The 16,820-nt window shown below is 38.9% G+C and overlaps 1 protein-coding gene across 1 annotated transcript in view; it reads right to left on the reverse strand.

Annotated features, from left to right (window-relative positions):
• Positions 1-827: 827 nt before the first annotated feature.
• LUZP2 (leucine zipper protein 2) overlaps positions 828-16,820 on the reverse strand; it is a 196,988-nt gene continuing 180,995 nt past the window's right edge. Inside the window, exons 12-13 of the mRNA XM_044426109.1 lie at positions 2,657-2,737; positions 828-932 (exon numbers count right to left, since the gene is read on the reverse strand). Of these exons, the coding sequence (XP_044282044.1) occupies positions 828-932; positions 2,657-2,737 (186 nt within the window). The remainder of the gene's footprint in view (positions 933-2,656; positions 2,738-16,820) is intronic.

Consider the following 16,820-nt stretch of genomic DNA (forward strand, 5'->3'; position numbering starts at 1 on the left):
ATGAAGTTCAGGAGGGGGAGGTGCCTGGGCCACTGATAGGAATCAGTGGAAGCTATCAGCTCCAGGCTTCTGCCCTCCATGTCCCTGGAGCCCCATTTTTGTTCTCTCTGAGACCCCCAGGGAGGCAGCTGGACTGGTTCTTTCTATGCCAGCTGTGAAGGGGCAGGGCGATATCAAAAAGCCTCTAGACTGTGCCCTGATTGTGCTTAATTTAAGTCCTATTCACTTATAGACTTATGAATTGGTCTGAAAGAACTGAAGTATCTACTTTATCTGAATATATTAGATACCAAAATCTTTCAGATAAGTTGTCTGGATGAGAGAGATTGCCACTTACATAGAACTGTATTTGGAACAATATGAACATTAAACAGCACTTGACAATCAGACAGTTGAGACGACTGAGTGTTGAACCATGGCTGTCTTAATGCGTCTGGTGGAATTTCTGTGCATCAAGAATCACTGAGCTTAGTATGTGCAATAACGATACTTATGAAACAGGATTGGTTAATAAAATAAAAATTCTTAATAGCATTTCTTTACAAAACAGAGTGATTTATAATAAGCAAGTTACAGATCAGGGCAGAATAATATTTCAAAAAACTGGACTGTATTACAAAGCGTTTTCTTTTTCAAACATCCATTTCTCTTGGATTATTGCTAAAAGATACTAATCAATCTATTTTAGAAATTTCTAGTCTAATTTACAAACATCCATAAAATAGTGGAAAAATGCATGCTTTAGAAATCTGATACAGTTTCATGCCTCTGGACTAAAAAGATGAAGACGATTGCAAATGAATGCTCTAAAGATAGCTGGATGATATTTACAGAGGCTTTTCCTTGATTTTGGTCAACTCATCAGGGTTGTTTTCTTTTCTCTCTGCTGACTTTTTCATTTCTGGTTTGATCCATGGAGGACTGTGTGACTTCTGGTAATAGAAGGAGAAAAAACAATTACAATATTATATATGTGGCTTGCAACAAGGTCTTGCTGTGGATCTCCAGGCTTGGGCACCAAGGAAGTATATTTTCCTTCCTCTAAGCCAGAAAAAGAGTAGTGAACTCAGCACTGGTAAGAAACAGGCTCCCTTGCAAGGTAGACATTGGACTTTACACCTTGGAAGACTCTTGGGACCTGGGTACCAGCAAGGGAGATTTTCCTGTTCTTCTGTGAATCAGGAGAACAGCACAACACGTAGTTTACTGCTGCAAAGTCTCAGTCATGCAAATATGACTAAGAACTCACAAACTCTGTCTCTCCCTCTCTGACTAAAAAACAGTGATGCTGACTGGCTGTGATGATCACTGACTCAGCTGAAGCAATACTGAAACTCTGCCTCTTCTTCAAATAAGCAGGCTGGTGGAAGGAGGAAGAAATGGATTGTAACAATGGCTCTGTATTGCCCCACCTTGACCACAGAACAGGACAACTGCTAATGGTGGTAGAAAATAAGGAAGGCTTGTCTACTTTACAGCAACATGAGGCCAAGATCACAGAATCATAGCATCATGCAGTTAGAAGGGGCCTCCAACATTTCACTATGGCTTGTTTCTGTGCCTGAAACAAGAAACTGTCTTTCCATGGTTTTCATGGTGTTATCACAGAGTTCTGTGGAAGAAGTGGCCATGGCTGCAGGGGATGCTCCTGCCTCATTCATTGTTGCAAAAATATACATAGCAACTACTGAGCTATAGACAGCAGTGCTGTGATTGGATGCTCCTTTCTGCCTTGCTAGCATGTGGCTTTCAGGTACCACATGGCATGGTTTAGCCTTATGTGTGAATGTACCCACAGAGTCAGTCCAGAAGCCTACTATGGTCAATGGTACCAGCAGCTGAAGAAACATCAAGCAGAATAACATGCTTGCAACCTTCTTGTTTCTTTCCCGATAAAGGTCATCTACTGGGGTAAACAAGACCGATTAGTTCCTATAATCAGGTCAAAACCCAGAATGGAATGATTGAGATAATCACTGTGCTGCAAGAGTGCCTACAGTTGCTCTACCATCATCTTCTCAAGTATCTTCTCAAAGAAAGGGGTACTTGTGATTCATGGTAGTTATCAAAACCAGAGGATCCATAACAGGATTCTTCCAGCATGGTTGTAGTACTACCTCCTTAAGGACAACAGGAATCACCCCTTTTCAAAAAGATGCATTTCCCAGTCCCTGTAAACCCACACCTCCCACAAATCATAGCCTTTATTAGCTTTTATTAGCCAGGTGGAGCAAGAATGGGGACCACAAATGGTCAGTTGAAGTGCTACAAGCACTTCGTATAGGCAACATGTATTGAAATTGATCCTACAAAATCAGGTACATCATGGCATCAGATATCCTGCTGCATGAGCAACAGTGTCAAGTTTATTGCAGGGATGTGCAGTTTTGTCCTCTACATGTGATGCACAACAGTCACAGTGAGTTCTTGAGGGGATCAGGGCAAAGTTGCTGGGAAGTGTTAGCCCAACCTCACCCCAGACTACCCAAAAGAGGTCCACTGGACAGCTTTCAAAGATGCAGTGGGAACAGCAAAGTAAGCCTTTAGTACTATACCACCACTTACAGATCCATCAGAAAAAGAAAGCCATTGAGGAAATTGAAATTCGAAAATTTAGTAATCAGGTCAGAAAGTGTAAGAATGATGGGGGCGGTACCTGCAAAATGGGGTCTGTTTCCGTCACTTTTAGCTGAAGGGAGGTCGAATTGTTTTTGTTGCCTAAACAAGTCTTGCCAACCTGGAAAGAGAAAGATTAGTATTATACAATGGCTAAATTAAGAATTGCGTGTTACAGAAAAGGATTTCTAAAGCATGCCCACTCCATCTTTTCTGAAGTAAAGAACACAAGACATATCTCAGGAAGATACAACTGGATTCCAAAGCATGGGGCCATCATTTCCTGTAAAGTGGCCCTAACTTCTAACATATCATTATTTCAGAATTAGAATAATGGAAATTATCTGTTGCAAACGAAGAGGAAATATCTCGGAGAAAAGTGTACTTTTTATCTTTTTTTAAAAATGTATCTGTACAAATTACATTATACATTCTCTGAGACAAAGATCATTAACTGGTAACTGACTGTGAAAGCTCAAACTTCTGTTGGAACTGCAGGATGCTGGAGTGTTTTACAAATATTTTTCTGAAATAGGCTGAGCATCTTCCCATGGGAAGTGATTTGAATTTGAAATACACCTTTAAGGGTTTTTGAATGTTTACCTAGAATATATACAAATATCAATAATTAATGACAAATAAGCAGCAACTGCCAAAATGTTTTGTATCAGCAAATCTTGTGATTTGTCTTCAAAGATATGGGACTATTTCATATCCACATGTCACCTATTTAGCAATAAAAATACATTCCATATATTCTTTATATCAATATTCTAAACACTTCCCAAGGTATAATGACCAGATTACTTTTATCAAAATTTAAGCAGTGCAATTACAGCATATGTTTACAAGCTAAATTGTTAAGGCCACAAACTGATGCTGGCTGAGGAATGCTTGGAGTTGTAGGACTTGTTCTGTCCAAATATGTATAAAACTGTGACCAGTTAACTCATGGCCCTGCTACACGATGTGACATTAGTCACTTGCTTAAAAGGGGATCAGACCAAATCCATGAAAGATGACTCTATCAATGGCTGCTAGCCATGATTCCTATATGAAATATCTAACTTCAGAGTTCAGTATACTATTGGCTTGATTCATTCTTTCCGCATTAATACATGGATCCAAAAAGTTATCACTCTGTTTCTGTACTTCTCAGAATTTTGTAATGCAGTTCTTGATTCAGAATATGCTTCAGCATGGGTATCAATCTATGTACTTTATAATTCATACCAAATGATGTTTAAGGATAAAAATGCATACTTAGGATAAATATGCATACAAAATGCAAATTTTCTAAAGTAAAATGGGAGAGGCCATGCATAAACATAAAGTTCGCTGGACTCACTACTTCATCTGAAAGTAAATACAGCATTACCAAGCAAGGGAGTAGCCAGCTATCATATGCATCTGATGAGCCCAAGCCATGGAGGGGAAAATATAATTTGAAGGAAGGAAGGAAGGAAGGAAGGAAGGAAGGAAGGAAGGAAGGAAGAAAGGAAGAAAGGAAGGGGAAGTGGAAAGAATAAAAGACAAGGATAGTTGTGAGCCAAGCCATAGAATAGGCAGGCAAGTTTTGTTTTTAATGGTGTAAGATGTGATCAGTATTAGTGATGGACTCATAATTGAACCTGAAACTATAAATGAGAAAGGCTTCAGCCTCTATGATAAGCCAGCTGTCTCTTGTTCACAGCCAAGCTAGAAAATATGTAGTGTTCTCAAAGAGTTTAAAAAGTCTAATGTAACTTAGAGGAATTATCTTTGATTGGTTATCACAAAAATACCTTTTAAACAGTAAGATATTTTGTAGCTTTGTTTTTTAAACAGATCAATGTGGAAATAAAGGGAATGAAAATGTGAGGAAATGAACAGAAAACTACTATGAGGTATAAACAGAAAGGTCTGTCCACGTCTAGCCACTACCAGCTGATGAAATGAACAGCAACAGACCTGTTTTACTTTCATGTCCTTCTTGCTGGTTTATCTAAAGCATCAGCCTGGCAATTGCAGAAACAGGATGCTAGACTGGATGGACCATTGACCTGGACCAGTGGTGCTTTTCTTGTGTGCTCATACTGAAGTTTAGCAACTGGTGCCCCTTAGACCAAATGCTAAATCTTGCCCAGCTGGGCAGCTGCCAACTTACTATCCCAAAAGCAAAAGAGCATAGAACAAGACTCCTGTCTCCTTTAATCATTGGCATGAGTGATCTTAGGGAGAAGGAATTCCCTTTTTCCCGAAATGTTTTCAAGATGTCTGGTTATGACTTGCAGAATCGTGCCAGAGGTATGTTGATGGAGTCTCTCTGAGCTGCTGAAATACACAGCAATTTATTCACAGTGTGCTCATATAGCATGTCTGCTCAGTTCCATAACATTCAGGGAATCTTCCTCCTAGGTAAGTGTAACCTTATTTGATTTTTGTATTTGGAGGTAGCACAAAACAAAAACAGAACAAAAAAAAACACCCTGCACTTTGGTGCATAAGCTCTGCATTCCCTTGGATATCTGTCTTTTTATACTTTGCAGATGAGCCAATGGTAGTTTTAGGGATTATAATTTGTGTATTTACAAAATTAGTGTAAATACACTAATCTTAGTGTATTTCACAAGTCTTAGTGAAGATTAAAATGCATGGCAATGTGGCATACAAATTTGTTTATGCATACAGTGTAAGCCACAATATTTTACATAAATGGTTGGAAGTGAGTATGGTACCACATCAACATCCATCATGTGTTTATTTGGACATTGTTTCACCATGTGATTGTCCCCTTTGGGACTGGTTAGTGCAAAGAGATACTGTTGTAAATCTACTTCAGTTCTTAATTCACCGTTTCTTAATCTCTTACTGTAACATCACTAAATACAGACAACCTGTCAGACACAACAGCAGTTTTTATAGGTAACAACCAGGAGACGCTGAGGACTCCTCTGTTATCTCTGCAACCATCACAGCTTTTATTTTCATCTTTATATAATCTATTCACAGTGCTCCAGGTCGGTTAACTTATGTTGGGAATGGAGTTCAGCACAAAGGAGAGGTCTTATAAAGCTTCAATGGATGAGGGTTTCCACTGACACGAGAATCATAAGCCTCCCTTGTTAACAATGAAAACAGGGCCTACCAGGGTCAATCCGCAGAGAAGAATAAACCTAATGTCAAGCCACAGTCTACTGGTTTGTAAGAATGCGATATTTTTCTCAGTGGTGAAGTGAGATGCACAGGTGTTTGTGTATCAGCTGTGCAGTGAGCAATGCAGCTTCTCACAGAGCTACATATGGATGCATATTGATGATAAGCATTCTTTTCCTTTATGAAGACCCAACTTCTGTGAAGCAGGCTTTGCTTTCATCCCTGTGAACTGAACTGAACTCTCATCACTAGAGGACAAGTACATTACAATAATTTATTCAGTTTTCATATGAAAAAACTTACAGCAGCTTGTCCTTCCAGATATGTAATGACCTCTTTTGTACATCACAACAATCAGAGATGTTGGAAGATGTAGACCAAAATATGTGGATGTATGCAAGTTGACTCACATCTGAACTAAACCATGATTTATCATGTTGTCCAAGAAGGCCTGGTGAGGTTGTCCAGTCATTTCCATAATTCCATAATTTGGAGCGACTTGATCCCATGGCTAGATGTACTTTCAGAACATTCTAAATTAAGTCAATGTATCCCTTTGACATGGTTAAATAACAATATGGTAACAGCAGGTACATTCACATGTGGATACAATGCACAGCTGGAATACAATAGGGTAAGTCACCTTACATCTGTTGTAAAAGATTTGGCAGGCAATATGGTTTACAGTTCATGCAATATTGCTCTAAAATGTACTTTAAGTCAGGACCCATCATCCTGGTTGGATTCTAGTAATTTCCATCAGAAACTCATTTTCAAAATGCGGCCATGCAATGCACATAGTAGTACTTCCGTATTATAACCAAGGAATATGTACAACTCGAAATACATGTATGAATGGCTCAGTTTTTAACAAACTATCAAGAGTTAGGACCAGGGAAAGCAAAACTGCTGCTGTTTCTGTTAGAACTCTTATTTAATTTTAACACTTTTATTGCAACATCCTATTTCATGTGGATACGTAGGTGTATATTATAGTAATTCACAGAATGAGTAAGTTAAGTTTCTAACAGAGGAGAAACATGTTTAATTACTATTGTGTGGTCTTTCAAAATTGATTGAACAAAAAAGCAGTCTATAAATTGCCATGGCTCAACAAGAGATTTTAAAGACATTTTTCTGAAGTATTATTCATTTCTTTGGTGGGGTCAGCTATACCATTGGAAGCTTAAATGGAAGAAAGTATTAATAAATGTGTCTCTATATAATTAACCCAAGAGTGGAAGGAACAAGGAGTGCTTTTGCAAATCTAGGAAGGTCTATTTGACAAAACTATCAAATTGTTTTAATAAAAGGAAGTTTATTTATTTATTTATTTAAAACATTTTTATGCCGCCCCCATCGCAACAAAGCCTCGTTTTTACATGCTTATTGTACAGACGACATCCCCTCATCTATAATTATGCACTGCTACTTTATTTAGTATAAATTAATGGGCATGTTCAACTAATCTCGGCAGCCCATCATAGCTTATTTGCGCCACAGTGGGCTGTAGCACATGCTGGCAGTTGTGGGAACCCAGGTTCTTTTATCTTTGCTGGGCTGTGTACTTCCCACTGTGATTCAAAGGCATTGCCAGCATATTCATCTTTTCCCATCAATCATTTGCAAGAAACAGCATTTCTATCATTTCCTGCAACAAGTATACCTTTCAAAGAAAGGTTGCAGACCCATGGGCACAGCAGACTGTATTATTGGAGATATGATTAGGAGGATGATCAAGTGTCACAGTAAGAGCCCTCTTCCATGCACCGCAACATCCTGCTGCCATTGATGTTGATCCACACCAGTCCAAAGGCTTCTCACCACTTTTCCCCATGTGGCTTCCCCTCAGTTCAAAGAAAATCATTTTTGATTTGAGGCTGGGAAACAACAGCCCTGACTGCACCGAGATCGCAGGGCGGAGTGAGCAAGCAGCAAATCCTCTTCAGGATCACTATCTTGTCACTGGGAATAGCAGTGCTTCCTCCACACGTCAGCAATTATGGACCACATGGGGAGCGGCAGAAGGCCACTTGCAGGCTGAGCTGATCTAATAATAATAAAAAAACAAAGTAGACGGTGTGATTTCTTCTTAATAAGTATCTCCCCTCCCCTGCATCACAGCACTGGCTACGTGGAGATGAGAAAATGGTGATGTCACATCATGTATTGTTTATCTTTGTTGCTATAACACCGAGAAAGTAAGAGGAAACTGAGTGGAAGCAGCTCTATACTCTTCTAATATCAACCTTTATGAAACAGTGTTAGACCATATGAACACTTGGTGTGATCCAGCTTGTCTCCTCTTACGTTCTTTTGTAATTTTAGTCTGTTCAGGCCTTATATCTTTGATTGGGACATTGAGGGTTGAAGAAAAAATATAGGTTTAAAATTTAATTACAACACTTTTTGTGTAAGAACACTCTTCAGGATTTACAGGGTGAATTCGCTGTTTTCTAAAATAGACGTTTAATTTGGGCTTTCAATCTGTATAGTGTCATGAAGAAGAAGATGAAGAAAAAGAAAGAAATTTTTCAAGACAGTTTGCAGAAATAAGGTGAACATTCCAAGATAATGCTTTCACTTAATATGGGCTTGTAAGCCTGAGGAGCTCAGCAAACGTTGTAGGGTCAATGTCAAAAACAGGCCTATCTGTTTCATGTGGCTGTTCTTATTAGCTCTCCTTGGAGTGACAGACAAATAAAGCAGGTGAATGTAAGGGCACAGTGGGCAGGGGAGATGGATGAGGCTGTCTACCCGAAAGACTGTTGCATTACGCAAGGAGGACACAATTCAGTGGAGATGCAGTGGTAGGCATGAAAATACCTTTGGAGTGTGTCTTCTGGAGAAGGAGAAATATGGTCAAATAATGAGGGAAGAATTGCATGAGACTTCCACTCAGGGAGAGAGAAAAATATTAAGGCACTTAGTTAGGATAATTTAAAGTACAGCACAAGGCAATGTGAAAACAAGCCATTCTTTTCTACAGTGGCAAGCACAGCAGTTATAAGTCTGAGCTGTAGCACAAGATAGATTACAGTGACAAGACAAATGTACACAATATTGTCAGAAGGTTCTTCCCAAAACAAATATATTATTGGGTCCCCAAAGAAGCACAGTTTTTAAAAAAGGATAAAATACTTTTATAATTAGTAACAGCACTTTTCAGTTTTAACTTACATTGACAACATCACACTACAAATAAGACTATTAAATACACACATGCAGGGAGTGTGTCTTTAGTGTTTAGGGCGGGGGCTATTGAGTATGTGACATGGAGTGCCACATATATGACTATATGCCACTTGGCCAGAAGTCATATGTGTGTTCTTGGTGTAATGAGTTCCTGGCTCTCTGGGAACAAATTTGTTCGCCTGAATACAAGTTTGGGAAAAAGCAAGAGAGACAAAGAGGTTGGCGGGTGAGTCCTTCAGGAATCAAATAGCAGTATCACAATCCGGAGACAGTTCCTTTGCTGCCATGGAGAATGGCAGGGGCAGGGTTGTGGGAAGAAGAAAATACCTTAGACAATATCTCTTCCCTGGAAGATGAGCAAGTATCTTCTCATGTTGAGGATGTGTCTCCCAGAGACTTGTGGAAGTAGAAGGTTTGGTACTAGGTACATAGCCAGTTGGGTCTGTGATGGGTGTGAAGACCACATGGCAAACTGTCTGCCTGGTATAAAGCTTGCCAGTATCATATGTCATCCAGATAGCTTATAGATAGTGCTAGGGTGGAGTCAGTGGTCATGGTCCATGTTCTGAGGAAGTGTGATCATGCAATACTGGAAGCTAAAATTAGGTTGCTAGGTGGAAGGATGGAAACTAGGACCACTAAAGTGGCTTTTTTCTGAAATGCCATATTTCATGTTCCACAATATTTCCATATTTATATTTCAAATTCCATATTCTTATATTCTATAAGTAGGGCCACCTAAAGAGCAAAGCTAAAGCCTCAGTGGTGGTGCAGTTTGGGGGGATTCAGAGTAGTTCTGCTGCTCCACACTAAGAAAGGATGTATTGACAGTTTAGGGGCACCTGAGGTTTTTTCCCCTCTTCCTTCAGTTTTATGATTTGTTTAGGTTCATGGCTGAATGAACTACTGGGTTCACTACCTTCCTGTATAAGGGAGATTATGAAAAGTCACGCTTCCTTAAGGTAACTTAATTTAACTGTAGAATTTCAGAAGGAGCTTGAATATTTCTTTTAAAAATCACTTTTTGGTACCCTAAGCAAATGTTATTAGAAAAAGGCCACTGTGAGAATGTATTTTCCATTGTGGTTCTGCTTCTTTGAAACAGAGTAATTGGACTTCCAAATGTTTGACCAATTAGCTAATAAGTATTATTAAACTGAGTGCAGATAGCTAGATTTTTAAAAACTCTGATTTTAATTAACTGACTTTTAGAATATCTCTAACTGCTGCATTGCAAGTCCAAGGGCAGCCTAAAATGATAAGATTGCTTACGCTTTATGGGTTGAGATAATTGGTTGTTTATTTTCACAAAGTCATGTCCCTTCAAGTACTTTCACTATTCATATCTATAAGACTTCTTCTGAGAAAAACAAAATAATGAATACCGTATTCATCAGGGACAAATAATAGATTACATTAAACAGTGACTGCTTCCCACCTCCCATCTGTAATGTCCAGAAGCGTGTACCTTTACTGTGCCATTGCAGTCACTTCTCCTTTGTCCTTGTCCTCACAGGGGATGGGATAGATAAAGGAAAATGGAAGTGCTACCATTTGTAGTACAGTGAACAGTGTCTATTAGGATCTAAGGCAGCGGTCCTCAAACTTTTTCAATAGGGGGCCAGTTGAAAGGCTGCGGTGACCGTCGCAGGCCAGTGAGGTGGGGGTGCCTGGGGGCGCGGGCCGGTGAAGTGCCATCAGGCATGCGCTGGGAGATCTCCCAGGGAGTCCAAAACCATCTCAGAGTGAGCAAGCCACCGCCCGCCCATGCGGCGAGCACGTGCACAGGTGGCGAGTGGTGGTGCGGGCCAGCTGGATGGCCATGGCGGGCCGGATCTGTCCTGTGGGCTGTAGTTTGAGGACCCATGATCTAAGGCCACAATTCTAAGTTTGCCGGGCCATTTCACACATTCTGCAGTAGGTTGCCAATGAGGGAAACATGCACCATCAGATGAACTGATCCAGCTTGGAAGCAGATGGCCCTTTTTCCTCTTGTCCACTAACTTAACTGCATGCACAATGGGACCTCCATCACTTATTCTCTCGTAGCCTCTAGAACAGACTTGGTGATGGGAGGAATGTAGCAGGTTGAAGGTGGGTGTGGACATCTCTTTTCCATTATGTTGGAAGATGGACACAGCTAAATATGCCCTAGAGTGAATTCCAGATACACACACACACACACGAGCCATGGGTTTGCAAACATATGGTTGAAACACTGATACTTTGCATGCAGACTTTGTCATCTTGGGTGCGTACTTAGAGGATCTAAGTCTAATTAAGTGTCCCAGGTAAAATGGTCAAGGAGAATCATAATGCAGTTGTATTTATTTTTGTGAGGTGATAAAGTCCAGTCTTGAATAGCGACACAAGAAAAGCTTACATGGCAAGGTATTTATTTGATAATTGTGTTTATATCTGCGTAAAGTGGTATCTTTGTTTCCAAATTTTTAAAGGAATGCATATTTCTGATACTATTATTATTCTCTTTGTATAAACACCAGAAAGAGAAGGAATTTGGAGATAGTTTAATGACTGATTTTACAATCTGGGACAAACAGAAGCATGGCTTATGTCTTCAAACATTATTCTTTCTTGATCAGTTTAGCATGCTGTTTGATCAGAAAAAGTACCTAGGTGTGAAAACTCAAGTGATGAAATATGCAGCTTGATCAGTAAAGTATGTAAAAATTAAGTAGTTCCAGTAGGTAGTTCTGCCAGTGAATTATACACCAAAGCTAGAGAAGTACACAGCCAGGAGCATAAATTATGGAAGTGGGTGAGTCAAGTATGCATCTTTATTAAAAGGATTTAGTAGTGGAAAAATAAAATAGTAAAATTCAGCCACTGGATCTTCAAATAGCAACAATGGGACTACAAAAGCATTCAGCTGAACCAATGAAGCAAGATACTAGTTTAAAAAACAGTACAATGAAGATCAGTGTACACCTACACCATTTTTTATCAAGGTGGGTGGAAATGAAAGGCACCTGAACTATGAGAATTTTATGAGCTCATTAGTAGTATGAAAGAAAAGAAAAAGGAGAGGAGAGGAGAAGAGAAGAGAGTATCTTTGCACAAATACATTTTAGTCAATGGGAACATAATGCTTATATTTCAAAGATGCATAAACCTAAAGCATGCACACTCACACACACACACAATCTGATACGGACTTGAGCCAGAACAGGCTTTGAGAGGGAATTAGTGGAAGGCTGGAATTTCCTCCAAGATCTTGATGTTTTAAATTATCTGAGGTGTGTCTGGATGGAGGGGTTGAAGTGCCACTGACACATTGCTCTTCCATGGTAAGTTAGAAGCAGAACTCCAATGGACTTTTCAGACTATCAGAGTTGTGGGCTTTTAAAAAGTATTTATTTATACTTTATATTTCTGTACTGCCTATTAGCCAAAGCTCACTTTTCCCATCCTGCTGTGCTCCATCCACACTATTTTGCATAATATAGCTGTGTAGGACTGTACAGAGGAGAAAGGACCAGTTGTCCCCATCTGTTTTACCTTTTCTCCTTTCCCAACATCAAAATAAATAAATTCCTTTTGTTACAAGATGGTGTTTGAGTATTTCGGTGACATTTCAGGACACAAATGGTCCTCTGGTGGCACCGCCTTTTATTCCTCCCAAAAGGGAAGTGCCAATGGAGCACTTGCATAGTTTTGCAAAGTCCATCTGCAGGTCTCTGGAGAAAAAGATTAAGGAAGAGAAGGAGGCAGCAGTCACCTCCGGCACCTACTTCCTGGGAAATTATGGAAGCCTGCCAAGACTGCTCTTAACTCAAGGGACAACCCAGAAGAGCTGCCTCTTAAAGGTAGCTAGTTCTTCTTGTCTTCTTCAGAGTCAAGCAGTGAAATTTGGTGAGCTTCCAGAATTGCAAACACAAGAGGAGCCATGAAGCCCCTTCTCTTCATGAACATGCTAAGTTCACCTCCACTGCTTAATAATGACTGAGTCACTGCTGCCCTGCACTTTTCTCCTGCAGCATCCCTGATCACCTGGAATTATTGAAGAAGATACGAAGAGGGAGAGGAATGTGGGTAGAAAAGGTGACTTCACCTTCATAAGATGACACCTTGAATTTAAACACTAATAAGAAGTTGTTAAAAATGGTGTAGCCCAGGTTTACACACACTCTCACAGTCACACACACACATGACAAGAGAAACTCTCTAATTAGAAGATGAATTAAAATAGCAGCAGCTGAAAGAGGAAGGAATTAACCAGCAGCCATTTCTTTCCTAGCTGAAAAACAAGAATGAGTTCCTGCTACATGGAACAACACAAAAGGTTAGAAACATAGCAAAGAGCCCTCCAACCCCATCATCTTGCTCTTCTGTGCATTTGTTCAATTAGAAATGTACTAGATGCATTTTTCTTTGTCAGAAAATTAAATAAAAATAATATGGAATGTTGAAACACATAATTAAATTGACAGTTTCAGTGCCGGACTTGAGGAAAACTTGTTGCAAGAAGAAGCAATGTACAATGTTTCACCAATATTCATGTGTACTTCTGTGCATCAAAGAAATGTCTTGCTTCCCAGAACCAATCCTGATCTGACTGTACATAGGAAGGCATCACAATTCTTTTTGCATACCATTTTACCAACTTCTATACAGGAACATAATTAAAAATTGCATTTTTTCTAATACGACATCAGTGTGTGCAAGCATGCACACTGAGGCAAACTGTAAAATGATGGAATAGTTTGAGAAAATCCACTAGTTAAACTAGAAATCAGGAGAAGTGGGATTCAGTGTGGAGAAAACTAGTGGGCAACATCCTGTAATCATTTCTAATGGACATAGGTAATCTATATGAATTTTAAACCCTGGGAATTCACTCTCTTGGAAGAGATAATTCCCTGTGATTACTCTCTAGGGGCACAAGCCAATGAGCCACGAATGCTAATGTAATTACACTGCACTAAAGGACTACTACTGCAATGCCAATAGCATTCACTGGTACCATAGGTTTGCTGGGGAATTCTGTCATGAAAGCTCATGCTATTGGTCTGGTGCTAGAAGTGACTTAGGAGATGTATTTGCTGTATCATGGAGAAAATCATACAAATATTTGAATGCATGATTTTCCGTAAGTTCCCATTCAAGCATCCCTGGAAGTTATTCTTACTTCTACTGGGAATGAATCAATCCATGTATTTGAGGCTTTGTTTTGTTGCTCATTCCTGAGTTGCTCATTCATCTAACCAGAACATCCTACACTGGAGTACGGAGGAGAATAAATTGGTAAAGATAACTGATCGTTGGTTTGGTAGTGAGAAATTAGGTATGTTCGCATTGAGATACGAAACAATTTTCTCTCCATCTGTATTTATTTATTTAAAACTTCTCTATACCGTCCCATCACAGACATCTCAGGATGGTTCACAACAACATTTCTTACTGCCTTGGTATCAACTAAAGCAAACTTATTTTATTCTTGTTGGTGCTTTTAAAGAACTGTGGGACAATTAAAGTTGTGACAATAACGTTTACCCACTCTCGACCGCAATGCTAAGCTAAATGAAAAAAAGCAGAAGTCTGCAGAAAGGGCCTCTTGAAATTCTCCATCTTACTTGTGAAATTGGTGGAGGAGAAAATTTCATTAAATTTTGCCAGTGAAAGGACAGGTTCTCTGAAAATTCCACACACATAGGGTTCACTGCTGGCAAGAGCTATAGGTTCTTTCTTTTCTTCCTAAGGGCTCCTGTCTTTTTTCCTTTTCTTTTTTCCTTCCAACTGCAAGTGGAAACAGCACCCATGATTGTTAGAAGCCTGACCTCCATTTTATTCCATATTTAATTTTACTCTACTCTGTGGTGATCGGAAGGGTAGGCAGAACTCAACAAAATTGTGGAAGAAATTTGGAAAATTCTGCCAGGTGCCCTCTTATTTCTAGCAGTGAAAAAAACTGAAAAATCTCAGGATTTTTCTCAGAAAAAGTCAGAAAAATATTTGAGCCATTTTGGCTGAATTCTAGTTGTCATTCTTCAGGGTTCAGCATCTTCTCCAGAATCTTCCAGATGTTGAATTATTGAGTATACATACTGTTTCTAATCCAGTTGCATGGAGATGTTTATACAGCAAGACAGGATACTAATCCACACTGCCTTGGTTACCATATATGTAAGAGAAGCACAAGAATCAAACTCACGAGAAATTTCCTGAACTTCCTTTTGAATTTCTGTTCAAAAGCAATTTATTTTCAGCCAGATTGGGTGAGAATGGTAAAAATAAGGAAATACATTTTTGGCCCAGTACTAACAAATAGTGAGTGATGAAACTGTGTAGTTAAAAGCTGTGGTTGCTTAGGAATATGTATGTCATCTGGTCAGATGCTTAGTGCCCTTAACCACAAAATGATTAACATTTTCAAAGGAAATGTTTACTGCAGAGATACAATGTAAATGCTTTAAGGGTTGTTGACTTTTCTCTTTTGGAAAAAAAAATGTTTCCAAGTGAAAAGAACTAGAACTCTGACACAAATGGGAAAAGGTGAAAAATAAATATTTCTTTTTTTTTATAAAATTCTTGATTATGATACTTTGTAGCAATGTAGAAATCAGAGATTAATATGTTCTTGGCCATGATTTGATTATTTTTATGAGCCACATTATCACTGAATGAATTCTATTCAGATTAATAACAGGTTTGTCTGTCTGTAGTGACAGCAAGGGACTTTGATAAAAGTTGTCTTGCTTTTCATTATGGACCAGTTGCCTAGCACAGGTCAGGAATTAAAATGAGGTCAGGTATTAAAATGTCTAGTGGACTTTTGAAGACTTCTTATAAAGGTTGCTTTACTTTGCAATTCAGAATTATATTCTCACCCTCTTCACGTTTTTCATATAACCAGTGTGAATAAAACTACAAATGTAGTTTCAGATCCAACAGATTTACAGAGAATTTGGGGAATGCAATTCTTTCAGTCTCCATTTTCAGGCCATAAAATCTATGCCTGGAAGGGATCATGGATGTTGTAAAGAGGAATATAAGAAACACCTTAGGAAATGCTATTAAAAAATGAAAATGTGTTTGATGAGAAGGCCCGTGTTGGTGAGCATGCTGAGACACATCGTGAGAAGTTGGGATAAAGCTTGCAATGCCTCATGGGCAAAAAACCCATAGCATTGGCTTGGGGAAACCCCTTGCCCTTGAGCAGACTTTGCTATCAGAATTCTAAATTATATACTTGGTTGGAGCCAGATTAGTTGGATTAGTCATGTTTTGAAATTGTCCATTGAAATCAATGGGACTCATGTTAATCATGAGGAAGTGGTCCCATTGATTTTAATTCAGCTACTCTAAGCTTTAGTAACATTGCAATCGTATCAATGATTACTTAGAGATCAGTTGTACTGAGCCTATCACATTTACTCCTAGGTAACTGTGTTTAAGATTGCAGGCTAAGTCTGAATCCAGCCCATTATGCTTTCTATGTATAAAAAGCAAGAACTTCCCAATATGCAGTATACTTTATCTGTTAAATGTGTTTCATAGAGATAAATACTATATTCACAGATTTAAATCCTCCAGACATTTTTTTGGCATTGTGCAAACCTTAATTTCCCATTAACTAGAAACAAACTTTAAAAGTTGCTGTACTTAGCAAAACCGTATGCTCAATATTTAGATAGCAAATAAATTCAACATACATTCAGAGGCATAAAATATATACTGAAGCAAAGCTTGTTTCTGTACATAGTTTTCCATCCAGCAACCAATGTAATCAAACAATGAACCATAAATTTTCAATGGAGTACAATTTAATATAGTTTGGCCTCATTAATTACATATTGTTCCTTTCCCCTTTCTACGTAGTTTCTTATGGATCATTATCAGAAGCAGAAGCTTAA

Source organism: Varanus komodoensis, unplaced genomic scaffold (assembly GCF_004798865.1).
Source record: "Varanus komodoensis strain SLA01 unplaced genomic scaffold, ASM479886v1 scaffold16, whole genome shotgun sequence".
In the NCBI taxonomy this organism is placed as follows: Eukaryota; Metazoa; Chordata; class Lepidosauria; order Squamata; family Varanidae; genus Varanus; species Varanus komodoensis.